Genomic DNA, 27,169 nt, shown 5'->3' with positions numbered 1-27,169 from the left:
ACATTTGGGGTTTTTCCCCGACTGTGTTCTGTTTTGTTCTGGTTTCTCCTTGTTTTTGTTCGCTTGTTTCTGATTCTTCCCCAGATGGAAGATGGGTGTTAAAAATCAGTCCCTCCTCAATGCAATACATCAGTGCCTAGCCAGACAGACAGATATCGGACAGCCGTTTATTGAGACGGATATCCTAGGGTTGGAAGGGTCCCCAGAGGTCGTCAAGTCCACCTACTCTCCAGTATAGGATCACTACACCATCCCCAGTAGAGGACTATCCAGCCTCTGTCTGAAAACCTCCAGTGAAGGGGAAGAGACCACGGTGCTATAACCCGTTCCACTGATCGACAGCTCTTCCTGTCAAGGAGTCCTTCCTAACATCTCATCTGTATCCACATCCTTGAAGACTCATCTTGTTCGTGCTACTCTTACCCTCCGGAGCAAGTGAGAATAAGTCCATACCCTCTACAGCAGTGTTTCTCAACCTTGGCCACTTGAAGATGCGTGGACTTCAACTCCCAGAACTCCCATAAGTTCATGTGTGGGCTTCTCTAGTTCTAGAAGAACACCTAGAAGTTGTCTAGAACTTGTCTAGTTCTAGAAGAACTTGTCTAGAAGTTCATGTGTGGACTTCTCTAGTTCTAGAAGAACTTGTCTAGAAGTTCGTGTGTGGACTCCCAGAAGCCCATGTGTGGGCTTCAACTCCCAAAATTCCCATAAGTTCATGTGCGGGCTTCTCTAGTTCTAGAAGAATGCCTAGAACTTGTCTAGAACTTGTCTAGTTCTAGAAGAACTTGTCTAGAAGTTCATGTGTGGACTCCCAGAAGTCCACGTGTGGACTTCAACTCCCAGAATTCCCATAAGTTCATGTGTGGGCTTCTCTAGTTCTAGAAGAATGCCTAGAACTTGTCTAGTTCTAGAAGAACTTGTCTAGAAGTTCATGTGTGGACTCCCAGAAGTCCATGTGTGGACTTCAACTCCCAGAATTTATTTATTTATATTTCAAATTTCCATCACCGCCCATCTCCCCTGAGAAGGGGACTCTGGGCGGTTTACAATCAAAATTCCCATAAGTTCATGTGTGGGCTTCTCTAGTTCTAGGAGAACGCCTAGAACTTGTCTAGAACTTGTCTAGTTCTAGAAGAACTTGTCTAGAAGTTCATGTGTGGACTCCCAGAAGTCCATGTGTGGACTTCAACTCCCAGAATTTATTTATTTATATTTCAAATTTCCATCACCGCCCATCTCCCCTGAGAAGGGGACTCTGGGCGGTTTACAATCAAAATTCCCATAAGTTCATGTGTGGGCTTCTCTAGTTCTAGGAGAACGCCTAGAACTTGTCTAGAACTTGTCTAGTTCTAGAAGAACTTGTCTAGAAGTTCATGTGTGGACTCCCAGAAGTCCACGTGTGGACTTCAACTCCCAGAATTCTGGGAGTTGAAGTCCACACGTCTTCAAGTTGCCGAAGTTGAGAAACACGGCTCTACAGTGTGACAGCCCTTCAGGCATTTGAAGAAAGCCATCCGGTCCCCTCTCGACCTCCTCTTTGCAAGCTAAACATCCCTCGGTCTTTTCACCATTCCTCGTAGGACTTGGTTTCCAGTCTTTAGCCGTCTTGGTAGCCCTTCTCTGGACTGGCTGCGGTTGCTCAACGTCCTTTTCAAACTGGGGCATGCAGAACTGAATGCAATCCAAGTAGAGCAGGATAATTACTTCCCGCGACTGGGCCTCTGCACTCCTCAAGATGCGCCACCTTCCTTTGCAGCTGTGTCACTCCGTTGATCCGTCACGCATCTCCTCCCACCTCTCGGTCTCGGTCTCTCTTTCCTTACGTCATTTGAGGCTCGCCGAGGGAGCCGTCTTCCTTGAACGCAGCGCTTCCACTTTCACTGAATTTTCGGTAGCGTTTCCTGTTCATCCGAGAAAGAAGTCCAGCAGTTAGATCCCCTGCACTTTCTTTTAAAAAAACCAGTTTTTGTGGCTCCTTGTCTCAGTCCTTGTTATGAGGGCGCAGCAGCCAGGTCTCTGCCTGGACCCCCCAGCTTTTCTCTCTCCTCCAGACTCCTCTTCGGGCTTTGTGTCCTTGTGCCTGGAGAAATCTTTCAATCCCCTCCAGAGAGATCCACACACTGGTTCCGGCGGGGCTCTGGAGAGCTGGGAGACGGGGCGCGTTGGCTTCCTTCCCTTCTGTGCAGCTTGCCCGGCCTTAAATTTGTCTCTTGGTTGCTATTCAAGGCAACCCTCCTCCTCGTGAAAGGCAAAACAAAAGTGGTTTGTGAGACTCAGGAGACATTTGCGCTCGGGGGACGGAGACGCTGCTTCAGTGGCCCTGTCGGACGGCCCTGTCCTCCCTCCCTCACTCTCGAAGAAGAGCTCCTTTGTGGGCCTTCTAGACCAGTTTTGTTTGTTTATTTTATTTATTATTCAAATTTTGCCACCGCCTATCTCCCCCAAAAGAGGGATTCTGGGTGGTTTACAATAAAGTTAAAACTATAATAACAAACAGTTAACATCCTATAAAAATAAAACGAGTTACAAATATAAAATACAATATAAATAAATGTAAAATCCAAGAGGCTATAAAATTCTAATCTGGTGGGAGGGGCTCTAGGGTAAGAGCCACCCCCACGGATGGCTACCCACCTTCCCGCCCCAGGCGAGACGGCAGAACCAGGTCTTCAGGGCCCTCCTGAAGGTTGGAAGTGAAGGCGCCTGCCTCACCTCTGGGGGCAAGATGTCCCAAAGGGCGGGGGCCACTGCAGAGAAGGCCCGCTTCCTGGACCCCACCAGATTAAATTCTCTTACAGACGGGGTCCGTAACGTGCCCTTTCTGCCTGATTGGGTGGGGCAGGTAGATGTTGTGGTTTTGACGGCTTCCTTCCTTTTCAGGCAGGGCCTGGCTTCGTAAGCATTAGCCACGCGCATAGCCGCAGTTGTGTGGCATTGTGAACTCTTTGCATCTCCTTGCCTGGAGGGAAACCTTGGCCAGTCTACCAGTATTAAGGAAAGATTCTTGCAAATAGGTCTGAAGACAGGCGTACTCAAAGCAAATCAAAGAGGGCTGATGCAACGTTTAGCACGGTGTTTCTCAAGCTTGGCAACTTTAAGAGGTGTGGACTTCAACTCCCAGAATTCCCCAGCCAGCAAGGAGTTGAAGTCCACACCTCTTAAAGTTGCCAAGCTTGAGAAATACAGGTTTAGCGTTTGGAAGCTCAGTAAGTAACAACCAACGCTCAACAACCAGAATTTTGGTTGCTAAGCGAAGTGGTTATTAAGTGAACCCGACCCAATTTTACAACCTTTTTTGCAGCAGTCGTTAAGCAAATCCCTGCAGCCGTTAAGCAAACCACGTGGTCGTTAAGCAAATCACGCGGTTCCCCATTGATTTTGCTTGCCAGAAGCCGGCCAGGAAAGTCAAAAATGATGATCATGTGACCACGGGACACTGTGACGGTCACAAATGCAAATCGGTTGCCAAGTCCTCAAATCATGATCACGTGACCGCAGAGACGCTGCGACAGTTGTAAGTGTGAGGACCAATCGTAGTCAGTTTTTTTCTGGCACCATCGTAAGTCCGAACCATTACTAAATGAATGGTTGTTAAGTGAGGACTACCTGTAGTAGCTGGTCACAAAGTAAAGATGAGTCAACAGTGGCGTGTTGCAAAAAAGGCCTGGGATGACTTGGGGTGTATTAATGGCACTGTAATTTTGCCGTCATGAGAACTGGGAGCTCCACTTTATTCTGTTTTAATCCAGTCCAGTGTGGAGTGTTCGGTTTTGAAGCAAGGCACTCTAAGGACGATACCGGCACGGTGCCTCCTTTTTCATAAGTTCCTAATCCCAAGAGGGGCACCGAATTCCCAGTTGACAATGCAGCTTCCTGGACAAAATGCTGGGCTTGTTCCCCAAAATCACAGTAACGCCTCTGTCTCGGCATGCATTGCTCCTCGCCTCTCCTGTCCCTTTTCCAGAACTGTCTATCTGCAAACGCTGGTTTCTCTGCACATGTCAGTTTCTGAACAAATTGTTGATGTTCATTTATATTTCTCAACATGGCACTTTTCCCCCCGTAGCCAAGCAGGCCAGACTTCGTGGACTGTGCATCTGTGGCCCTCCGGTCAGGACTGAATCCTCTTTCTGGTTGTGTTCTTCAGAGCCGCGTCTCAGCCTCCATCTTAGCACCGTCCCTGGCAGCGTCTGCCCAGGCCAGATTGCCCCCCGTTCTGTCGCCAGCCTGGAAAGGCTCTGATATCTTCCTTCTGGGTTTCTATGGCTCAGTTTGGGAACAGATCCCCAAGGGTTTCCTCTTTTCCTGTGCTCTCCCCACCCCAACTCATTCTCACCTCTGGACTTCTTTTCTTCCCTTTCTTCTTGAATTTGGTGCCATGCCACAAGTCTCCTCCCTTGCCATTACCCCGTTAGCCTAACAGCCTTCTGCGGGCTCTCAGCTCAAGTTCAGCCTCTGAGAAGACAGAGCCCTGCGGGCCTGAGATCCAGGCCTCTAAGCTCCTGCAAATGGGCCGAACGCAGCCCCCGAACGCGCAGCTCAGACTGATGGATGGAGCACTAGTTTTGGGAAGCAGGAAGGGGATTCCCTACCCCCTGCCCCCGGAAGACACTGTGCTGCTTTGGGGATTATTTTCCTCACTGCCAGTGTTCCCTTCTGGTTTCTCTTCCATTTCATGGCAAGTGGTCTTCAGCTGCCAACGGCCTCTTTTCCTCCGAGAACACCTTCTGCGTCTTTCCAGCCCAGAACAGCACTCTTCTCTTTCAGTCTGGATTTTTCCCGTAACCACGCCTGTTTGCGATTTGAAACCTTTCTGGACAGTCTTTGGTGATCCTTTTCAACCCAGTGGGACCGGCGCCCCGGTGATGTTCTACGAGCAGCCAAGCTGGAACTCTGCAGGGGGGAAGTAGCAATAGAAAAGGGGAATTCTCTTCCCAGACACACCCCTGGCTTTGCGCCCGCCCTGCTTGAACTTGCGTGATGTCACGGAGTCCTACATCTGCATTTCAAGAAAGGGGAGGAGGCCAATCTTTTGGCTGCTTTTAAAGCGGAGACCAGCCTTGGATATCCTTGATTGCCTCTAAGGGGCAGCCGCTGGCGGAAAGGAGGGATATGGAATGAACCAGGGAATGCTAACACAGAGGGGCTCGCCAGCCTCCACTGGGGTTTTTGGAGCAGATGGGCCCGGCGGCCCAAACTGGGAAGCTCTGGCCACGCTAGGCCTGCAGATTTTAGGAATGGCTTTACAAGAATGGACCCTGAGTGCAAATTAATCCCAGTTAAGCTTTTCCCTACCTGGTGCCAGCCTGGTGCTTATCATCAATTCTCGTCTGCAAAATCAGTGATCCCCCAGCTAGGGATCCTAGCAGATGTGATCCAATGCATCTGGAGGGCACCAGGTTACTCTGCTTCTAGACTGGTGGGTGCCTTGTGCTTGGGGGTGGGGGGAGCCAGGCTGGCCTGTGGTCCTCTGATGGGATCCTCCCTTTCTACAGTTGGAGAGCAAACGGGATGCCTTTTCTCCTGTGCTGCTGCAATTCTGCACCGACCCCAAGAACCCCATCACGGTCATCCGGGGGCTGGCCGGATCCCTTCGCCTCAGTGAGTATGGCCTGGGAGCGGGCCGGCAGGGCTGGGAGGCCAGGCTCCATCAGAAGCAGGCAGTCTGGCTGGGAAGGAGGAGCTGTGGGGCAGGAAAGAGAGCCGGTCTGGCATAGTGGTGAAGGCTCCAGGCTAGAAACCCGTGGTGTTCAGCAAGTTCTAGTCCCGCCTTAGGCCTGAAAGCCGGCTGGGTGACTTTGGGCCAGTCCCTCTCTCTCAGCCCAACCCACCTCACAGGGTTGTTGTTCTGGGGAAAGGAGGAGGAGGAAGGTGTATTGCGAATGTTCCCCGCCTTGAGTTACTTATAAAAATTATAAAGGCAGGATAAAAAAAATCTTTAAAAAAAGTGGTGGAGGAGGATGGCTGCAGCAAAGAGGGCAGCATCTTCAAGTTCAGAGCTTTGGAGTGGGATAAAAGATGCAGGGGACTGTGTGAAAACTGAGAAAAAGATAGATGGTAGGTTTTTTCCCCAGATCTGGAGAATGGCTGAGAATCTTCGTAGTTCCTTAGGAAGCTGTTCTGGGTGTGGGGGAAGCCAATTTGATTGCAGAAGTTTGCCTTTGCGAGAGGGGTGGAGAAAAAGGTGCCTGATCTCAGAGAGTCGGGCAGAGGAGCCCACAACTTGGGGGGGGCATTGGGGCCCTCCAGTGTCCTGTTGTGACCCCCTCTCCTCTTGCCCTCAGATCTGGGGCTGTTCAGCACAAAGACTCTGGTGGAGGCGAGCGGGGAGCACGCCGTGGAAGTCCGCACGCAGGTTCAGCAGCCGTCCGACGAGAACTGGGACCTCTCGGGGACCAAGCAGGTTTGGCCCTGCGAAAGCAGCCGGTCACACACCACCATCGCCAAGTACGCCCAGTACCAGGCCGCCTCGTTCCAGGAGTCTCTTCAGGTGGGGACGCCAGGCTTTGTTCCGTCCGTCGCGTCCCCTGGCGGGTGGACAGGACCGGGCAGGTTTCTGCCCGCAGAAGGACCGAAATGCCTTCCTGCTCCCCGAATGCCCTTCCTTAACTCCTGGCGGCAAGGCCCCATTTTGACTTCTCCCTCTGTCGAGGCAGGAGGACAAAGAGACCGACGACGAGGAGGCCGAGGAGCCAGACAGCACCACGGAGCCGCCCCCCAGGTAGAGTGCCCCTGCTGCTGCCAGCTCACCGGGTGACATTTGCTTGGATGGCTTTTCTTTATTATTCTTGTGCCCCACTTGGGGGGATTTTTGGGGTTTTGCTGCGAAATGGCTTGTAAAGGTTAATATGAAGTAAGAGGGAGGTGTGTGGGAGTCACGCCGGTCTCGGTCCTAGAGAAGCACAGGATGTGGGCTCGGAGCCCCCGGTCTCAAGATGTTCTCTTGGGGGGAGGGTTGGGAAATCGATGCTTTCTCCACCTGGGAGGGGACGAGGAGGAAATGGCCGGCCGGCCGGTGGCAGCTTCCCATTGTCACTTTCCCCTTTCCCCTCCTCGCAGCAATCCCGACCAGAAGCCCCATCAGATAATCAAGTTTGGGACCAACATCGACCTCTCAGATGCCAAGCGGTGAGGACCGTGGGAGGGGAAAGTTGTGTGCCCAGGGAGACAGCGGTCTCCTCTCTGCCCCCACCCCCACCTTCCATTTCCTGCGGGGGGGGTGGCCTTTGCAGTACAGCACGGGGAATTTTGCTCTCCCCCCGCCGCACCTTCTGTCTTTGCGGGATGCAGTTGTGTTTTTGCTGCCCCCTTCGGGTCCAAACCTGCCACTGCATGAACATGGCACGACGGCTTGTTTCCTAGAGTGCCTTCTGCCTGGCTGGGCTCTGTCCTGGCTCTTTGCTGCCCCGTGGTGGCCACCCATGGAACCGCATCAAGGCGGTGCTCTGGGCTGCCACCCCCCCAGCGGCCCTATGGCAAAGCTCTTGCTACCCTCTGTTGCGGTGGCCCTCTGCTGCTCCCCGGTGGTCGTGCGTGAGAATTCCAGAAAGAACCTGCTCCAGGTGCAGGCTGCCTCCTGGCGGCCAGAAGTCATCAGTGCCGCTAATGTGCCTAAAGGGCAAAGGCCCTGGAGCTCAGTCAGCTGAATTCCATGCAGTTTCCTTGGCATGCCAGCAGTTTGCCTTCGCCTTCTTCTCAAGATGCTTTTTCAACACCCCGGTGTGACCAGTAACCCTGGAATTTCCCAGTGGTGTCCTATCCAGGTTCTAACCAGGTCTGGCCATGCTTAGGGTGGTGGGTTTTTTTTGGGCCACCTTCTGTGATTTGCCATTGCAAGCTGGAGACCCAGCATGCCCCAGGGCTGCCTGTCGGTAGCCATGTTTGGGTCTGCCTCACAGGAAACGTGCTTCTCTGCTGCCTCTATGTGGCTTTGGTGTCGATTGCCCCCCAGGGGTGCCGCTGCGGCTTTCTTCGTCACTTTGCTGAAGTGCCTTCAATTCCCATAATTCCCGGCCAGCATGGGCAGTGATGTTCCCAGAATTCCTGGCCATCTGTGCTGTAGTAGGAAATTCCTGCACCGGGCAGAGGTTGGGCTAGTTGATCTTCCCGCTCCTCCGCTCCGACGTTCCGTGACCCCTTCGTTTCTCTGACGTGCCGCAGATGGAAACCACAGCTGCAGGAACTGCTGAAGCTACCAGCCTTCATGCGAGTCACCTCAACGGGGAACATGCTGAGTCACGTGGGCCACACCATCCTGGGCATGAATACTGTGCAGCTGTACATGAAGGTCCCTGGCAGCCGAACTCCAGGTGAGAACCGTTCTGTCTGGTCTGAGCGTGACGGAACTCCCCTCGGGAAAGGGATTGTGCAGATTCTCCCTCTGTGAGTCCTAACAGTGAAACAGAGCCTCCAGATCTGAAAACACTGTACAGTAGTCCTCACTTCATGACCATTCGTTTAGTGACGGTTCAGACTTACGACAGTGCTAAAAAATGGCTTACAACCAGTGCTCACACTTAGGACCATTGCAGCGTCCCTGCGGTGACATGATCACAATTTGGGCGCTTGGCAACCGGTTCACATTTACAACAGTTGCAGCATCCTGTGGTCACACAATCTCCATTTTTGACCTTCTCAGCCGCTTCTGGATAGCAAAATCAATGGAGAACCGCGTTATTTGCTTAACGACCACATGTTTTGCTTAATGGCCACAGTGATTCACTTAACAACCACCGCACAAAAGGTCGTAAAATCAGATGGAATTCGCTTGACTGCATCGCTTAGCAACTGAAAGGCTGTCACTTTTAGGTCCTGCTCGTAGGGTTCCCCAATGCCCCTGGCTGGCCACTGGGAAACAGGGTGACAGACAGGAGGGACCCTGGATAGATCTGAGCTTGAGCTGGGCATCCCTGCGTGTGGCTGATGATGGTTTTGCCAGAAGCCTGGAGCTCCCCGGATCCCACGGTCATGTGAGCAGCCAGGTCTTCCACAGAGTCTTCCAGGGACTTCCTGCCTGCCAAAGAGGCTCTGCGCGAAAGGAAGGCCTGGTGCCAGATGCTGAGCTCCTAACATCTGCCTTGTGGCTCCTTTGCAGGTCACCAGGAGAACAATAACTTCTGCTCCGTGAATATCAACATCGGGCCTGGGGACTGTGAGTGGTTTGCTGTCCACGAGCATTACTGGCAGAGCATCAGCGCCTTCTGTGACAGGTGGAGACCTGCGTCGGGAAGCCAGGGTTAAGCTCCTCAGGCTTAGTGCAGCAGGCGAGCCTGGGCCCAGAGAAGAAGCGGGTGGCATTATAAGGGGTCTTCCGAGTGCTCTGCAGGGAGCACCCTCAGCAGAGGTCCCGGGCAAGCTCCGTGGCTTCGAACAGAGAGGCCCGGGGCTGTTCTTGTGGTCGGCGCAACTCCCGCTTCTTCCGGTTGGGTCGGGCAGGAACAGAGATGGGGGGTCGCTGCCACACTGCCTCAACCTGGGGTTTCTTGCAGGCATGGGGTAGATTACCTCACTGGCTCCTGGTGGCCCATCCTAGAGGACCTTTACCAATCCAATATCCCCGTCTACCGCTTCATCCAGCGCCCGGGAGACCTGGTGTGGATCAACGCTGGGACGGTGCACTGGGTCCAGGCCACCGGGTGGTGTAACAACATTGCGTGGAACGTCGGCCCCCTGACAGGTATGCCCTTCGGAGGAAAGCAGGGCTGGGGAAGGGGGCTGCTGCTCCGCCAACCGCGGCCTCAGAAGGAGTGGGTTGACCTGCTGGCTTTTTAGCGTGGCACCCACTGGACGCAGAAGGGCTAACCCTCCCCCACCTCCCAGGCCAGAACAGGGCCTGCCAGAGCTCGTGGGGCCTCAGAAGGCCAAGGTGCTGCTCGGCGCGGGTTCCTTAGAGCAGGGTTCCTCCACCTTGGCCACTCTGTGCAGGCTTCAACTCCCAGAATTCCCCAGCCAGCTCTGGGTGCTTATCAGGATGCTTATCAGATACACAGATGACAGCAAGCTGGGGGGACTGGATAATACTTAGAAAACAAAATCTCAGTTCCAAGGCACCTCAGGAGAATTTAATATTGGGCCAAATCCAGCAGGATGCCTTTCAGCAATGCACCAGCTATGAAAAATCAAATGCATAGATAATTGGGTTGTCGAGGTCTGTCTTGGCAGCAGTGCACATGAGAAAGATCTGGAGATCCTGATGGACCACGAGCTGGCCCTGTGCGAGCAGCATGACTCGGTAGCTCAAATGGCCAGCGCAGTCTTGGGCTCAAGGAGACAGCCATTGGCCCCGATCCTGGAAGGAAATAGTTCCCTTGTAGTCCACAGCGAGTGGACCACAGGGGGACTCCAGCATCCCGTTTGGGGCACTGCCCTTCAAAAGGGACATGGAAAGGCTGGAGTGGATTCAGATGTGCTTCACAGATGACGGGTCTGGAAATGAAGCCCTTTGGAGACCTGTTAAAGGGGCTGGGCAGGTTTAGCTTGCAAAAGGGAAGACCAAGAGGCGGTGGGATGGTGGCAGCTAGATCGCTAAAAGGCTGTCATGCGCAAGAGCAGCTGGCCATGTCCTCCGCTGAAAGTGAGGATGAAGCTCGCAGGGTTGACGTGCTAATAACAGGGACTCAGGCTGAATGTGAGGAAGGCGTTTTGGGCAATCAGAGTTGTTAAGCAGCATCTCAGTCTGCCCGGAACAGGCGTGGACCCTCCTGGGCTGGATCAGTCGCTTGTTGGGGGTGGTTCAGCCCATTCCTGCTGTCAGGTTTCTCTGGACACCTACTCGAATACACCAAGGACCCAGATCATGGATACACCCACCATTAAGAGAGAATTCCAGCAATTGTGGTGTCTAAAAGGCAAGGTCCATTTATAGTGGCATCTGGGTTCAGTTTCACACCTGCCACCTCTATCGTGCAAAGGACTAGAGACCTCACAGTTCGGCGCAGGGTGAACGGCTGCCTCCAGTCCGCTCTTACGCACATGTAATTGCCTGGTTTCGGCCTGTTTGCTCCCCATCTTGCTAATGCTGGCTCTCACATGCCCTGAGCCGAGCGGTGAATTAAACGACTGAGAAGCTCCTTTCTGAGTCACACCTTCTGATTCTGTGATTCTCTACCCAGGCCCCTCGTAAAATTTAGCCTCCCGTCTCCCAGTCATCTCTATTGCCTTTCCCTGAACCCATTCCAGTTTTTGCCTGAATCGTTCTTAAAGCCTGGCGCCCCAAACTGGACGCAACAATTCCGCCTGGGGTGGACCAAATGTGGGGTGTACTTCTACCTGTGCCCTTGCACCCCTAAGTTTGGTCTTGCCCAAATTCCAGATGCCCGGCATCTGCGGTAGACCGTGGGACCGGCAACGTAACCTTTTCTCCACAGCTTACCAGTACCAGCTGGCGCTGGAACGGTACGAGTGGAACGAGGTGAAGAACGTGAAGTCCATCGTGCCCATGATCCACGTCTCCTGGAACGTCGCTCGCACCGTCAAGATCGGCGACTCTGACTTGTACAAAATGATCAAGTGAGTCGGCTTTGCCCTTCCTGTGTGCAGCGTGGCCCAAACTGGCCTTCTCTGTCCTGGTGCTCCCCTGAGGTGCTGGGCCTCTGGACCTTGGGAGGTGGGCCCGGAGCCAGTCCGATTTCTCCCTCCTTGAGGCTCTTTCTGGAGGGGAAAATAGGCCTGAGGCGGCTCAGAGCCCGGGGGCGGCCTGGCGGTGCATGTCTGCGCTCACCCCTCCGCCTCTCTCTAGGTACTGCCTGATGCAGTCCATCAAGCACTGTCAGGTCCAGCGTGAGAGCCTCGTCCGGTCAGGGAAGAAGATCGCTTACCAGGGGCGAGTAAAGGACGAGCCAGCCTACTACTGCAACGAATGCGACGTAAGCTCCCCCCTTGTGGCCTGCATACGGCTGCTGCGGTGGCTGCAGGTTTAATGTGCTGTGATGTGAGCTCCCCGCTTGTTCTCCGAGTTTGTTCGGAGAACCGCTGTTGGGCTTCTGCCAGCTCTAGAGGGCAAGGCTCCCTCGCTCGCTTCCCCTGCTCTCAGCTGCTCCTTTTCCGCAGCCGATGCCGGGCCGGAGCAGGCTGGTCCCCAGCTGGTGCCTGTTCTGGGACCAGATACCCAGACCCGCCCGTTCCCCTGCAGCTTTGGCCTCCTCCCTTCACACCCACCTGCTGTCCCTGCACCCCAGCTTAGAAATCATATTTCCAGCGGGTCTTGCAGTGCCTGCCCGGCAGGACGTGGGGGCAAGTTCTCCGGGACCGTTTACGTGTTGCCTCTGAGGCAGATTGGTAGATCGATGTGGTCATCCCGTGTCCCCAAAGAGGCCCAGTGAAGGTTTCCGACAGCAGCTCTTTGGGGGCGCCAGGGTCTGGTGAGGCTGCTTGCCTTTAAAATGCCTTCTGCACCTCCTGTCCCATTGCCAGTAAGGGGTTTTTGCCCCTCCTTGTGCCTGACAGTGGCTGAGAAGTGGGACCACGGTGAGGTGGAAGGATCAAAAACAGTGCGCATGGTGCGCGTGTTGTTGTGAGAGGGGAAGGAAAGGAAGAAGGAAGGAACCACTGGAGTCCGGAGCGCGGAAGAAAAGCCCGGGTCAGCACTGCGGTGGCTGGGAAAGGAAAGTCGGGCCGATGCCAGCCTGGAAGTGGAGGGACCGCTGGGAAGAGGAGGAGCTTCACCAGTGGGGAAGAAGCGTAAGCGGGCGTCTGGCATGCGTGGGGAGTGCGTCTTGGCACTGCAATATGAAGAGGAATCCGGCTGTCTTGAAGAGGCTTGAAAATCACTGGCAAAGCTTCCTTGGCCTGAGAGAGAGAGGAATGGAGCAAGCGCCGTGCAGGACTGGGCTTCTGCAGAATTGAGGAAGCTGCACAGATGAAAGAACGGCTTGGCTTGACCAGGGTGGACCTCTCAGTTGACCAGGAACGGCTCGGCCAAGGAGGCAGGTTCCCCACCGGGCTGCTTCAGGGGAGCTGGGCCCACCTGGCTTATGGTCCAAAAGAGAGCCAGTTTGGCTTAGTGGTTAAGGCGCTGGGCTAGAAACCAGGAGGCGGTGAGTTCTAGTCCCACCTTAGGCCTGAAAGCCGGCTGGGTGACCTTGGGCCAGTCCCTCCCTCTCAGCCCAACCCACAGGGTGGTGGTTGTGGGGAAAATAGGAGGAGGAAGGAGTATAAGGTATATTTGCTGCATTGAGTTATTTATAAAAGTAATAAAGAAGGCGGGATAAAAATAAACGCGTTAGAAGGTCCGAGGTGCCAGAGGCCTGGGATTCCGAACACGGATCCAGGTGAGACGTTAACAGTTTGCTGTGTTGGCTCAGTGCCGCTAGAAGGGCAGTTTCTCTCCCAAAGAAGCCAAGGCCAGGTGGAAGTGCGTGGCACTCCTGACCGAAGGAGAGTGCAGGTGGCGCAGAGGAGGCTTTGCCTAGAAGGAAGGCCTCAAAATCTATTTATCCATCCATCCATCCATCCATCCATCCATCCATCCATCAGATTTGTCACCGCCCATCTCCTCCCTCCAGAGGGACAGAGATCCTGTACTGGTCGGTTCCCAAACTGGTAAAGATTCAGATGAACGTAAACACGCACGTGGGATACATTGGTTCTGAACGGGAACTGGTTCAGTTGCTGGAATTCTTGGGACCCCATCCCTTTCTTCTCAATAAATCTTGCTAAAGACAACATCGCTCTCGGAAAGAGTACGTCTCCGTTTTCGGCATCCACCAAAGCGCCTGACGCTTTCCTCCAGCTGCTGAATGAGCTGTTCTACCTCAGAGACTTTGTGCAGAAAGAATTGGGCAAGACCCTGGAGGAAGTCACCCTTACCGCATCTGGAGAACACGCTCTTTAGAGTGTCCTTTTAAGGAAGGGTGGGCCGGAAGAACAAATTAACGTGAATAGCAGTTGTCCAGCCAAGCGTTTCGTAGGTGGCATCGTCCGTCTTTGCTCCAAGCTGGAATTGGGGCGGGCAGAATCCGCACTGAGAAGATGGGGGTCGTGCCTAGTGACGTTCCCCGGAGCCTGTGGATCTTGAGGAAGCGGAGAGCGTTTTCCGTGACCTTCTCCCTGCCACCTGCCCTGCCTGGCCAGGAAGAGGACCGACGGTTGGATCCAGGCTGCAGTAACGGGAAGTCCCAGCCCATGAGACGTTGATCTGCTGTCTCCTCAGGGATCTGAGCCTCAGCCCAGTAGATGTGAACAGCGGCTGTCCGGTCGCCGGCCTCCCCTCCTGAGGGAAGGTTGGCGAGAAAGTGGTGGGGCGACCTTTGCTAAAGGTTCTGGAGGAGGCAGATCATCGTATCTGGGCTTGGTCCCCCTCCCGGTTCTGCCCCAACGTACCTGAAACCCCTGGGAGAGATTATTGTTCCTTTTGGGATGAGTGCCATCCATACATCTCCACTCTGAGCCAAGTGGGAGACGGAGCCATCTCCAGTGCCTGGAGGCTCTCTGGGTGGGAAAAGTGGGCTCAGGCCGAAACCGAGCAGGGCAGAGCACGGTTAATTCGGAAGCCACCCGTCTCCAGCGTGGTACCATCTTGGACTGACAGTGGGGTTACAACCTGAGGACCTTCCTGGACTTGCAGCTCTTGGGGCAGGTGGAGGTCGGGGCCAGTGGCGGTCTCACCTGGAACGGGACACACTGAGGACGGTTGCGCCTGCCCTGGCCTCTCTCGTTTCGACGTGCTCTGCGAGGGGCTGCCCTTGAAGACCACCCAGAAACTTCAGCAGCCACCTGGTTATTCACTGGGCAACACCTGTACTGCACCATTGATACAGGATTCACCATATTGGAATACTGTTTAGATTACTGTATTGTAGCGTTACTGTATTTTGTGGTGTGCATTGTGAACCACCTAAAGGTCAGATGGGTTTCATCCATCCACCAATAAAACAGGGCAGTGTGAATCAGGGGCCTCGATTCCATCTTCAGCCTGAATGGGGTAGGTCAACTTTCCCTGCCTTTGGTATATGCTTGGACTACAGCAGCCATCGTCCCCAGCCAGCCCCAGCACGCTGAGAAAAGACGGAGGTTAGGTGCAGGATGACCACAGAAGGCAAACTGGCCCACGATCTGCCTCTTCCCTTTGCCAAAAGAGAAATAAATGCCTTTCTCCTCAGGGCAATCTCCTTGGACCCTTTTTTGCCAGACACCACTTCTTCTGCCCATGGGGTGGCAGCCATGCCAGGGGCAATCTTGGCATCATGTGCAGCAGCTTGGGATTGCCCGCAGAGCCTCCCGATCGGCAATGGACGCCCTCCATGCATGGCGGGCAAGGCTCTCGGGCATCTCCACCCTGCCCTTTCCTCTCTGGTTCTTCTGGGGATGCTGGTGGCACGTCTCCCTCCCCCAAGTGTGAGATGGGTGCCCCCCGCTGTGTTCTGCATTTGTTCTGAGTTGGGAAACCGTGTGCTACAGAAACGAGAAAGGGGGGCAGGGTTGAAATCTGGAGTTTTAACGAGGCCCTCGGTGGGGTGGGGGTGGCTTCCAGGGGGAGAGCAGGTGGAGGAGGAAGCTGTTTGCTGGCTTAAATTTCGAACGTAGGAGGAAGGGACCGGGACCCAGGCGCAGCTGGGGAGGACGGTTTGGCTGCACACAGGGGCGGACGGGGCTGGGCCGGGCCGGGCTGGGCTAGAGGCCTCCTGAGTCCCGCCGTCTTGGATGGCATTTTAGGACTGGAGTGCCCCCCCCCCCGATTCCTTGGGGAAATTCTTAGCTGCTCCCCTGACTTTGCCCCTTCCCTTGCCCTCTGCCTGGACAGGCAGGGACCGAGGCCCCTGCCTCTTGGGAGGGGAGCTGACCTCCTCTCTTCCCACAGGTGGAGGTGTTCAACATCCTCTTTGTGACCAGCGAGAATGGCAGCAAAAACACCTACCTGGTGCACTGCGAGGCTTGTGCCCGGAAGCGGAGCGCCTCCCTGCACGGGGTCGTGGTGCTTGAACAGTACAAGACCGAGGAGCTGATCAACATCTACGACAGCTTCGCCCTGGTGAGTGCCCGCCGGGGTCCCCGCGGCTGCTCTGCCAGCCACCCTCCCCTGTGGCGGATCGTTTCCCAGCGAGGATTTCTTCCGCCCTCGTGTCTCAGAAGACTGAAGGGCTCCCTCCTCTCGGGGAGCAGGGAGGACGGAAGTTAAGGCTCTTCCGGACAGAGCAGAGCCATTCAGCCAACTTGGCTGCACCTCGCGAAAAACCGCCTGGCCGAGATCTCCTCGCTCACAGCTGTGGGAGCAAGACTCGATTACAGGTGGTCCTCACTTAACAACCATTCGTTTAGTGACAGTTTGGACTTACAACGGTGCTGAAAAAAAGACTTATGACCAGTCCTCACACTTAAGACCATCGCAGTGTCCCTGCAGTCATGTGATCACAATTTGGGTGCTTGGCAATTGGTTCGCATTTATGACCATTGCAGCATCCCGTGGACACATGATCACCATTTTCCTGGCAAGCAAAATCGGTGAGGGACCACGTGATTTGCTTAATGACCCCATGGTTTGCTTAACACCCACGGTGATTCGCTTAAGAACTGCCACAAAAAAGGACATAAAATTGGGTTGAATTGGCTTAAATGACCGGTTTGCTTAGCAACCGAAATTCCGGTCCCATTCGTGGTCGTTAAGCGAGGACTACCTGTAGAGTGGAGGAGCGAAAAGAGGGTTGGGAGGTGGTCCCTGGTTAACACTCGCCCCCCTTCTCTTTTTTGGCAGGCTGCGTCGCCTAGTTCAAGATGAGCCATATCAGGCCCGGGCGCAGATGTCTGGGCTAACCTTTCTGTGCTAGTTTCTCCCACTCCCACTGTGAGTGTCGGGGCGGAAGCTGCCGTAGCCCCCTTCCCCCCCCAGAAAGAGCCGAGCGTCCGATTCCCATCCATCGCTTCCTCGCACCCGTCCCGAGCTGGAGCAACATGGAACTGGCGCGGCTCGCTTCCCTGGCGGACCCTTTTTAATTTATTTCTCAAAATGAACCTCTTTTTTTTCCCCCCCACCTCCTGGTTGGTGCTGATTTTTTTTTAATTAAAAGAGAAAAAAAGAAGAAAAAAAAATCCTGAATTAAAAAGGGTGAAGAACAGTGAAGTTTGACCGGAAAGGGGAACTCCTTTCCTAGCGGGATCGGGAACTCTGTCCCTGTGCGGGTCGAACCTCAGCGTGCCTGGCTTCCCCTTGGACAAGTGTCGCGGCCCGGAGGGAGGAGAGAGGACAGCGCGCAGCCCTTCACACAAGCATTAAGTTCCTCTCGCGCACCCTCCCTGCACTGGGAGGGCAGATTTGTGGAACAAGAGACAGCTGGTGGTTCCTCTGGGCTGCCTGGTGTGGTTTTTCGTTGAATTACATTTTCTTGTTGGAAATTCTAAGAAAAAAAGTTTGGAAAACAAAAAACGCAAGCAAGCAAGCAAGCAAAAAAAAAAAATTAATACGGGTTTCTTAACGCAGGACTTCTATGGGCTCAGTTCTCTCTGGGTGAACTTGCTGGGTGGGGGGGAGAGCGTACATCGATTTATATATATTGGCTGGGTGGGAACGGGGACAATTTGCGTGTGAGCTTTTTAATTATTCTGACGGACATTTGATTTCTTACATCCTTTTATATATTATATATATAAATATAAGGAAAAAAAAATCTGGTTTGTATTAAAAACAAAAACACAAAACAGACAGAAAGTATATATATCCAAGTAGTCAAAATGCTTGTGCAAAGCGCAGGAGAAATAACTGCGTGGCACATTTGGATAGTGAGAATACAGCCCTGTGCAGAGGGTGTTGGTGCTTGCCCCGAATCAGATACACGGGTAGATGGGAGGAATTTTTTGCAAAATGGGGGGGGGGGGGCATTCTCATTGCTGTCCTGGCTCTTCTGCAATTGTTAGGTGTGACTAACAATTCTTCCTCCTAACCTCATTCTCCCTAAGGATTCAATGCCCTTAACTGTCCCAAATACTCCATCTTTAGCTAATGTGATTATTTAAAGCGGATCGTGTTTTCCTTGCTGAATTTGCTGGCCTGCCTTCTTTTAGTTTTAAAAGCTACCCAGTTCTCACTCCCAGTCCATCTAAAAAGCAAGAATGTCTCAGATTTCGGGTAATTTTTTTTCCTCCTCTTGTTTTTAATTTTTACCTCCACGTGTCAGAATTGTTTTACAATTTATAAATGTCCTCTCTTTTTTAATTTATATGTCTTTTTTTGGTAATGATTTCTCTATTTATTGGTCCTTTATGGGGGTTTGATCCAGCTTTTTTTTTTTTTTAAGAAAGAATCTTTTTAAAATGTTGTATCTGTTTTGTTTTTTTAAGACGTGTCTCTCTTTTTTGATGTTCCTTTTTAGCTTCTCTCTGGAATTGTTATTGAATTTCTAAATGCTTTATTTTTGTCAACAGTTTCCTGGACCTAATGCTCAGTTTTCTCACGAGGTTAGGTGGGGCGGGGGACGTGGGGGGTGGGGGAGGGAAAATAAAGGTTGATTCTCATTCATTTGTTGATTTCCTTATTAACACAATCTCATCCTACTCTACACTGTAAAAATATCTTCCTTCCGAAACCTGCACTTTTAAAAGCCCAGATTCCCTCTCCCGGAACACACTGTAATTAAACAGATGAAGATCGAGTTACTTTGGAAAAAAACCACACACACCACACACACCAATGGATTCTTAATGTACTGTAGGGGACAAGGAGAAAGCAAATCTTATTTTGTAAATGTAAAAAAAAAAAATTAAATTAACTCACAGAGATAAAATAAACCAACCTGTTTCTCTTTCTTTGTTTCACTCTACCGCAAAGAGAGTTTGGGAGCGGATTGTATTGATGACACTGGCATGGGGCATCTTGCCTCCATTGTTAAAAAGGGGTGCTTGAGGAGAGCATGTTTGCTGGGAAACACACTGTTTACACGGAAAATGTGGTTTCCAATCCAGGGAGGATGGAGGGGTTGGGATCCAGAGGCCTAAGGATCACCCCAAGGGCCTGGCGTGGCTGCCTCTGGCCTCTTTGCCTCTGATCCCACACCGGGCAGGGGTGGATTCCAGGACCCCGCCTGTGCCCGAGGAGAGCTTTCTGCCAGAGCCCAGGGTGTTGCCTCCTGCCCTTAACGGGCACCCCAGATTCGCCGCCTCAAGCGACACCATTGGAGCCTCTCTGGATGGCCTTTTCAGAGATTTTAAAAAGTGTCTCTGCGCGGTGTGTGCGTGCGGGCGTGTTTTACAAACAGCAACATCTGGCCTGGGCGCAAGGGGGTCGGTGCCATCTAGGGGAGGCGGGCAGAGGTGAGTGAGTTGCAGAGAGAGGCATCCTTGGAATCTGAGTGGAGGGAGACCCTTCCCCCTGCTGGGAGGGTGCCACAAGCGACCCTCGGAGGGGAAAAAAGTTTTTCTCCGAAAAGCTGGTGCGGGCTGGTGCTGCCTCTGTGTGTGTGCGCGCGTGCGTGTGCCTGCATTCCTAGCTTATCCTGGAGGGACGGAGGCTGGCCCAGCATCTGTGGGGCGGGGGAGGAGGGGCGCCTATAAACGCACCTCCGGCCGAGCCAAGCCAGAGGGCCGCGCAGACGCCGCCGGGATGAGTGTGGACACCAGCTCCCCCAAGCCTGCGCCGGGGTCCCTGGAGAGCGAGGGGGGCCCGGGGGTATCGCCGCTGACCCCCCCTCCCTATGCCGGGGAGGGGGCTCTGGAGCTCCGAGGGTCCCTGGACTGCTGGGCATGTGCCGTGCTGGTCACCCTCCAGAACTTGATGGTGGGAGCGCTCAACCTCCTCTTGGCTGGCATCATCTTCGGGCTGATCCTGCTCCCTGCGGGCGTCCTCTTGGGCTTCGGCTTTCTCTGCCACTCCAAGGTCGGTGGTCCTGCGCAGCCCCCGTTGAGGGCAGGGAGGGGTCAGAACTGAGAGGGGAGGCGGCAGCAGGGTGTGGATCCAAAAGGCACTACATTGGGGGGGGTGTAGGGGGCTCTGAAGCAGAATAACCTCTTTGCCAGCCTTGCAAAGAGCCTGCCCTGCAGCTCCCATGGGATGGGTGGGTGTCCGGGGGGGGGGAGCTGTGCTTTTCAACTCTTAAGAGTGGATTTTTTATGCTAGGGAGAAGGGCTGGGGGCCTTAGGGTAGAAAACTCCCAAAGGTCTGAGGATAACAGCTGCTAAGGTTTGTGTGCACACGTGGGCACGAGATGCATTTCCCAGGTCTGAACCTGAAAGCAGTTGCCGCTCCAGATCTTAAGCGCCCGTCCAGCAGACAAAAATCAGAAGGAGCCTGGAAACCCTTTCCGGCTCACGAATTTTATTCAAACACCAACATCCCCAATAAGATGGGCTCCCTTGTAGTTCTAATTTGTAGCATGCTAGTTAAAAACAAACAAACAAACCAGGATAGCCACCCTTAATCTTTGGCATTCCTCAGTAGTTATGCGGACAACTCCCGACCCACCCGTCTTTGGGGTGACCTGGGGGCGGGCTTCGGATTCACAAACGCCAGGATGAGGCTTTGATGTGCCCCCTTAAAAGGTGCTTGCTTTGCCCTTGCGTGGAAATTGAGCAAAAAGAGGAGGCGCGGCTGTGGCCATCAGTGGAAAAAGCCTCATTTTGGCCAGCCAGGCAGAGTCACGCTGTGACCGCCCTCCCCACATCCTTTGCAGGGTGATCTGGGCTCGGAGCATCCTCCGTAGTGCCTGCCAACGTGTGGCACCGCAGCTCCCATCGCTGTTCAACCAAGGAAGGATGCCAGCACCTCCTCTCTCCCATGTCCCCCCCCACTGGGCTTTAATTCCCAGGGGTCCCCCCAGTTCCCTGCCCCACACTTATGAAGCTCAAGCACCTCCCCCCCCGCCGTGTTTTGTGCTAGGAGGGCCGTTGTTGCGCCTGCCTACACCCCAAACTCTAATGCCACTCTCTTGCTTAATTTGTGGTAAAAGCTCTTTTCCCTGTTTTCTATAAAAGATCCGTTTCCCCAGTTGGGGGGACTGAGGCCCAGTGTGTGCGTATGTGCATCTGCGCAGAGAGAAAGAGGAACTTTCTCAGATGGAGCCAAGGAATCTGTAGCAATGAAACTCTTGTGCATTACATAGAGTAGCCAAGCCATCTCCATTAGGACAGTGTTTCTCAAGCTTGGCCACTTTAAGATGTGTGGACTTCAACTCCCAGAATTCCTTGCTGGCTGGGGAATTCTGGGAGTTGAAGTCCACACATCTTAAAGTGGCCAAGCTTGAGAAACACTGTTGCAATGGGTTCTTGAAGCCAGCAATCCAAGCCAGAAAAAAACTTAAAATGCTGCTGTGATGGCATGGTGGGACGAGCAAAAGGCACTCTGCACATGCTCCGCATCATGAGTGGTCTCTCAGCAAAGCCCTGGGCCACCCTGAATGCCAGCATTAAGAAAATGCGGCGGTGCTTTTAATGGCTTCTTGGCGAATCTCTCGCCCCGCCGTGGATGGCTGGAGTTTTCTGACGGGGCGGCGAGGAGGAGCCTGGGCCGGGTCCTGCCTAGATCGCAGGACGAGGAATTTGGTTGGCCTCCCTGCCCCCTCCCCACGCCCACCCCCAGCCACAGGAGCTGAGCCCCTTCCCCCAGATGCCCCCTCACCACTCCGGGGTTGGCGTGGCAACTGCGGGGTGGTCTCCCTCCAGGGAGAGTTTGGGGCCGGGGGAGTGGGGGAGAGCCGCCCCTGCCAAATGCTTTGGGATTAAGCCCAAGCCGAGACGCGGGGCCTGTCGCACATCACCCTCCTTGTGGAATGGAGCATGTCTGGCCAGCCAGCCTCCCTGGAGTTGCAGAATCTTACTTTAAGAAAAAAAAAGATCGGGCATCCATCTACTGGCATCCTTCAGGTCTCACCACCCTGACTTTTCCCAGTGGTTGTCAGAATGAGCATGGCAGTATGCTTGTCTGTATGCAGGGCAAGGGAAGGGGGCAGGGTCCTGCAAGTGAGAATAAGACACCCAGGTCACTGACTACAATGGGAGACCTTGGGCCAGTCACTCCCTTGCAGCCCAGCCCACCTCACAGGGTTGTTGTTGGGGGGAAAATAGGAGGAGGAAGGAGTACTAGGTATGTTCCCCGCCATGAGTGATTGATAAAAATAATAAAGGTGGGATTTTAAAAAATCTAAAAACTGTGAAATCTAAAATCTCTTGTGGCCCTCCCAAAATGCACTGTTTTGCAGGACTAATTCAGTCGAATGCGAAGTGTTAGCCCATATTCAGGAGGACAGAATGGCTTTTAACAGTGCTCTGCAAACCTCCCTAACTTTTATGATTATTTTATTTATGCTATAGACCAGAACTTAGATTAAAAACCAGAAACATACATCAAATAGGATCATAACATCATCAGCTTATCCTAACAGTGAAATGTCCAACCATCCTAACTCTCCATCTCAAAATTAAAATGTCCAGTTGTTGTTTATTCCTTCAGTCACTTCCGACCCTTCGTGACTCCATGGACCAGCCCATGCCAGAGCTTCCTGTCGGTCGTCAACACCCCCAGCTCCCCCAGGGACGAGTCCGTCACCTCTAGAATATCAAAAATGTCCAGTATTTGAATCTTATCGGAACCATGCCCCTGACACTATGGTTGAAATATTGGACGTTTTATTTTTGAGATGGGTTTTTCTTTCACGATCCTGCAAATCACTGCAGAAAGATGAGTTACTTTTGCATGTATTTCGGCAACTGGCCTACTCAAATTTAGTCTTTGAAGCAGGAATCTAGCTTTCTCGTTGAGGAGTGGTTAAAAAAGAGAGAATTTAAATAGTGGATCCCTCCATCTACGCCTTTCTCTGCCATTCAGAACTTTACCTTCTCCGGTAGAGTCCCAACCTACGCCAGTGTCTGCACAAAGGCCCAATGTGCAGCCTACCTTTTTCATACAGAACAGTGACTCCCAGGTAGGGATGGCTCTTCCCTAGGTGTGTCAAAGCTGCAGGTAAATTCAACCTGGCCAGTCGGGAACATGCCTCAAGCATTTTTACACCACGATATAAGAGGGATCCAAACTCAGCTGACACTCCCAGCTCTCAAAGGTCTCAGAAATAATCCTGAGATGCAAAGGCTTCAACCCTCCTTTTTCCCCCAAGGAGATGCCAAACTCACCTAGTAACAAACCAAGATGGAGAACGAAGGGAAGGGCTGGCTGAGGGAAGCAAAGACACAAGCCACCCTCTGCTTTTGGGGAACCTCATCTGCGGCCTCGCTGTCGCACCGAGGATCCCAGGGGGCCTTTCCCCAAACGCAGAGGGAGACCCTGAAAAACACCCCAACTCGCAGCCCTGGCATCACATGGTGCCGCCCGCCTGCCCTGCCCAAGCGGATTTGGGCGCCCGCCTCCAGCGCCTTTCCCGGGCTGCTGCTGCTGCACTCATGCTGGCTTCTTCTCTGCAACAAAGCTAGTCAACAGGAAACCCCGGGAACCGCTGGCCGGGAAGCATCGGCGGCTGGCCTGCAACCTCTCTGGCCTGTCCCTGGTGAGAGAAGCCAGATGCCGAGGCCGGCCAGGGCTCTGATAACCTCCTGGGGCCAAAAGACGCATTCCAGGCCTGCCCTCGGCTGCCCCACCCCGCTGCTGCTTCCAAGGGGAGGGGGCGAGTTTCCCCTCAAGGGGAGCTTCCCCAGTTCCTGGCCGCCTGCCTCCCCCCCTCCTCCTAGGTGTGTGATACTACAGCTCCCATCATCCCCTCCTGGGCTGCCCTTCCATGAGATCTGAAGGCAGGCCGCCCAGATGGCTGCTGGAGGGGCAGCGGGGGGGGGGGGCGGAGGGCCTCCTGCTCCTCTTTTGACAGAAGCGGGCGCGGCTTTCCTGGGCCAGGAAGCAGATGCACCCCTAAAAGTCCGTGCATTTGCATCCCAGACAGCGTGCTTCCTCAGCGCACGTATGTGCAAGACCCCGGCCAGTGCTTTGCGCAAGGGAGATTTCTGACACGCCACTTTCCCCTGTTCTCCGCAGTTCCTGAACACCCAGGAGCGCTACTGCACGGCCCACCTGCACGACGCCGCCTCGGTCGCCCTGCTGGTGGTGGGCTTCACCCTCCTGGTGCCCCTCCTGGTCCTGGCCCTGGCCGCCTACTGCCGCCTGGCCCGCCGCCTCCAGCTGAGCTACTGCCTGGTGCCCTACAGCAAGGCCATCTACAAGAACCTGCCGGCCGCCCGCTACCACGGCGTCGGCTGCGGCTGCTGCTCGCAGGACCCGGAAGTTGGGGAGAAAGTGTGGGTGTGAGGGGGGCCAGAGGGCACCTTGGGAAGGGGGCTGGGAGCGCCTGGCAAGGGCACCGGGGAGGGAGAAAGCAGTGGGCTGGGACGGGAAGCGGCTGGCTGGGCGATCGGAGCTCCTGCCGGAAGGAATCTGGCCTTTGCCCGGCAAAGGGAAGACGCCGGGCAGCGTGGGACGTGCGATGACCGGACAGGTCTCCCTGGGCACGGAGGAGCTGGCTGGCACAAACCCTGGAGGAGTCCACGTACATCTAGCACGTGGGGAAAGGGAGACGCGGGCGGCCTGTCTGAGCAGCTGGCGCAGCCGCAGGAAGAGGAAAACCTTCTTATTCCGGCTGCCGACGGGGGACCCGGTTGCCCCTTCTTGGTCTGGCTGATGGACATAGAACTGCACGTTGCACCCCGCACGCACCTGCCTGTTGTCCTCATGTCTGTGTAATCTTGTAAATCTCGCCCCCCCCCCCATTACGGTCCAGCTAAGCAGTGTTTTTCAACCTCGGCCGCTTTAAGGTGTGTGGACTTTGATTGTCCAGGGCTGAAAAACGCCGTGCTGATGCCTTTACCAAAGTTGCCGCCAGGGGATCGGCCAAAGCCCCGCTTTTTGATGAAAATACACTTCGTTCCTAGAGACTCTGGTGGGGTTTGTCTGTATTTTCAGGCAGGAGGAAGAAGGCGGGGAAATGTCTTGTCTAGAAAAGAGGAGGATGTGTCCAAGACAGGGGGCAAATTCATTTCGTAATCGGGAGGAACGTTCAGCCTGAATTGACAATCCGAGGGGGGTTTTACACAGGCCTTTTTATCAGATGAAACCACCCAGTCCGGCAAGATTTTAGCACAAATTTTCACTTGCAAAAAAAAAAAAAAAAGATTGAGGGGGCAGCTTCCCATCGCAAATGACAATGGACAGCAGTAATTGCTGCAACATAATTCAGGGTCACCACCTTTCAGCACCCCCCCCCCTGGAATTCCCCGCATTGATGACTTGCGCTAAGCCGCTTTTCCTGGCTGGAGATTCCCACATTAGAAATTCAGGCGCACCGTTACTCCGATATAGATGTCCATTTGAATATTCACTGCAGGAGCTGAGCTGGATTTGAGGGCGTCTCTCCCTTTTACAAACCCCACAGTATGTGATCGAAAGGTAATTCTGGCCCATTAGGGATATTCGGGCAGACTAATAAAAACTGGATCAGTGTTTTTCAAACTTGGCCACTTTAAGAGGTGTGGACTTCAACTCCCAGAATTCCCCAGCCAGCATGTGCTGGAATTCTGGGAGTTGAAGTCCACACCTCTTAAAGTGGCCAAGTTTGAAAAACACCAAACTAGATCATCAAAGGTGACCCAGGAAGCCTGGAATTGCTTACCTGTATTCCACCCAAATGCTGAAAGGAAAAGGCTGTTCTGTGGTTATCCTTCTCGTAATTAATATTTGCACTTGAAACGGATGATTAAGGCTTAGCAGTTAAGTCTGCATTTGTCCCCTGGATTGGAGAACAGCATCCAGGACGGGAAACATGGTGACCTGGCTCATCCGAGGTGGCCAGGCCCAGGCATCCCCGATTCGACTCCAGCATTGCTGCTTCTTACATCTAAAGGGACTAGCCCTGTGCTACTCCTGACCGTGAGGCTTCACACCCAACTGCACGTAGCTTTAAGAGAAGGTTATCTGGGAGGTGCTGACTTCAAGTAGGAAAAGGGGACGAAAAACAGAAATTCAACCAGTCAGGCTTTTCTTGGCACGAAGGGAAAAATGCTGCACAAGGTAAATTCAGCTGCGGAAGGCCCGAAGGCCTGCCAAGGAAAGGACAGGGACAGGCCGGGGAAGGGAAGAGCCGGCTCCGAGCAGGATAAGGAAGAACTGAATCAGCTCCCCAGGCGCCAAAAATCCGGAATGGAAACTCCACGTTCTGGGGAGGAAGGAACACGATTAGATAACCCGGCATAGCTGCTGGCTTCCACAAGCACCCCATTGTGAGGTGGGAACAGAGAGGACCACCCCCTTCTATCTATAAACGCTGCTTCCTGCTGATTTGCAGCCCGGATTTGGGAAGACAGCCTGTGGCCTCTTCCCAGTGCCGTTTTGGCAAGGCTGCTGGGGTGAGAAAGGCAGGGGGGCCTTCCAGGGGCATCCAACTCTTTTGGAAGCTGGCCAGCAAAGCAAACAAGTGTCCCATGGGCAAGGCCCTGCGGCCACCCAACAGGCCAAGGTGGCCGGCCCTGTTGGCGTCTGCCTCCAGGTTTTTAGCTCTGGTTCAGACGTGTGCGTAGATTTTAGATGCTGCTGGAAAAAGTTAAAGATGGATGGGCGGTTTACCTCTCTGGACAGAGAAGTCCTTTGGTCATCAGCCTGTCAGAAAATGCTGCTCCTGATGTCAGGGCATTTTAAAAGAACGTTAAACATGCCTGTTTTCTGTCTGTCTTCGAAGGAGGCCACAAAGGTTTAACTGTCCGGGGTCCTGCCCTCGCCTTCAACAGGTGGGGCTTGGCTGGCAGGCTGGGCAGGGCAGGGCCCTTTCCCCACCGACCTTTTTCGGTTTCCTGATTTAAAGGGAAGGAGGCGACATCAGCAGATCCACGCCTCAGGAGTCTGGGGGCATTTGCTGAGCTGAAAAACGAAATGGGTGGCAGAGGAAAAATGGGAGTCCAACGCTGGGAAGCTGGAGGAGGTCTTTGGGCAGGAAATGGCCCAGACGCCAAGGGATGGCTGAGAGCAGGATGAAGCCCATTCGTCAAGCATGTTCCTACTTGCTGAAGAGTAAAAGTATATGCCCTGAAATAGCTCAAGGCTTGGGGAAGGTGCCTGCCTCTTTCTCCCCGCTTCGCAGCCCCCAAACTCCCTCCCACTGTACATCTGCCTGCTGGCAATCCAGGCCAGGTTCTAAGGATTTGGCCCAGAGGTGCCTTTTGGCCAGGGGCCACAAGTTGCTAACCCCCCTCCCCGTCCTCGAAGATCAGCAAATATTTCTGGATTCTGCAAATAAGAAGAGCAAGGGTAGGTGGTCCACAGCAGAAG

The 27,169-nt window shown here is 53.8% G+C and overlaps 2 protein-coding genes across 7 annotated transcripts in view; both read left to right on the top strand.

Moving 5' to 3' along the window:
- KDM6B (lysine demethylase 6B) overlaps positions 1-18,729 on the top strand; it is a 41,404-nt gene extending 22,675 nt beyond the window's left edge. For all 6 annotated transcript variants that reach the window (XM_063301666.1, XM_063301663.1, XM_063301662.1 and 3 more), the window contains 11 exons: positions 5,496-5,601; positions 6,285-6,490; positions 6,657-6,721; positions 7,060-7,128; positions 8,161-8,309; positions 9,095-9,209; positions 9,489-9,676; positions 11,367-11,508; positions 11,738-11,864; positions 15,797-15,967; positions 16,688-18,729. In XM_063301666.1, coding sequence (XP_063157736.1) covers positions 5,496-5,601; positions 6,285-6,490; positions 6,657-6,721; positions 7,060-7,128; positions 8,161-8,309; positions 9,095-9,209; positions 9,489-9,676; positions 11,367-11,508; positions 11,738-11,864; positions 15,797-15,967; positions 16,688-16,711 — 1,362 coding nt within the window. In that variant the 3' untranslated portion in view covers positions 16,712-18,729. The remainder of the gene's footprint in view (positions 1-5,495; positions 5,602-6,284; positions 6,491-6,656; positions 6,722-7,059; positions 7,129-8,160; positions 8,310-9,094; positions 9,210-9,488; positions 9,677-11,366; positions 11,509-11,737; positions 11,865-15,796; positions 15,968-16,687) is intronic.
- Positions 18,730-19,516: 787 nt separating this feature from the next.
- Positions 19,517-24,163, top strand: TMEM88 (transmembrane protein 88). Its single transcript, XM_063303136.1, has 2 exons — positions 19,517-19,798; positions 23,894-24,163. The coding sequence occupies exons 1-2, from the start codon at positions 19,526-19,528 to the stop codon at positions 24,161-24,163; spliced, it is 543 nt and encodes a 180-aa protein (XP_063159206.1). The 5' UTR covers positions 19,517-19,525.
- The last annotated feature ends 3,006 nt before the right edge of the window (positions 24,164-27,169 follow it).

Source organism: Candoia aspera, chromosome 4, assembly GCF_035149785.1.
Source record: "Candoia aspera isolate rCanAsp1 chromosome 4, rCanAsp1.hap2, whole genome shotgun sequence".
Taxonomy (NCBI): Eukaryota; Metazoa; Chordata; class Lepidosauria; order Squamata; family Boidae; genus Candoia; species Candoia aspera.
Note: the sequence above shows the minus strand (reverse complement) of the source record. Positions and strands in the feature narration are given on the sequence as shown.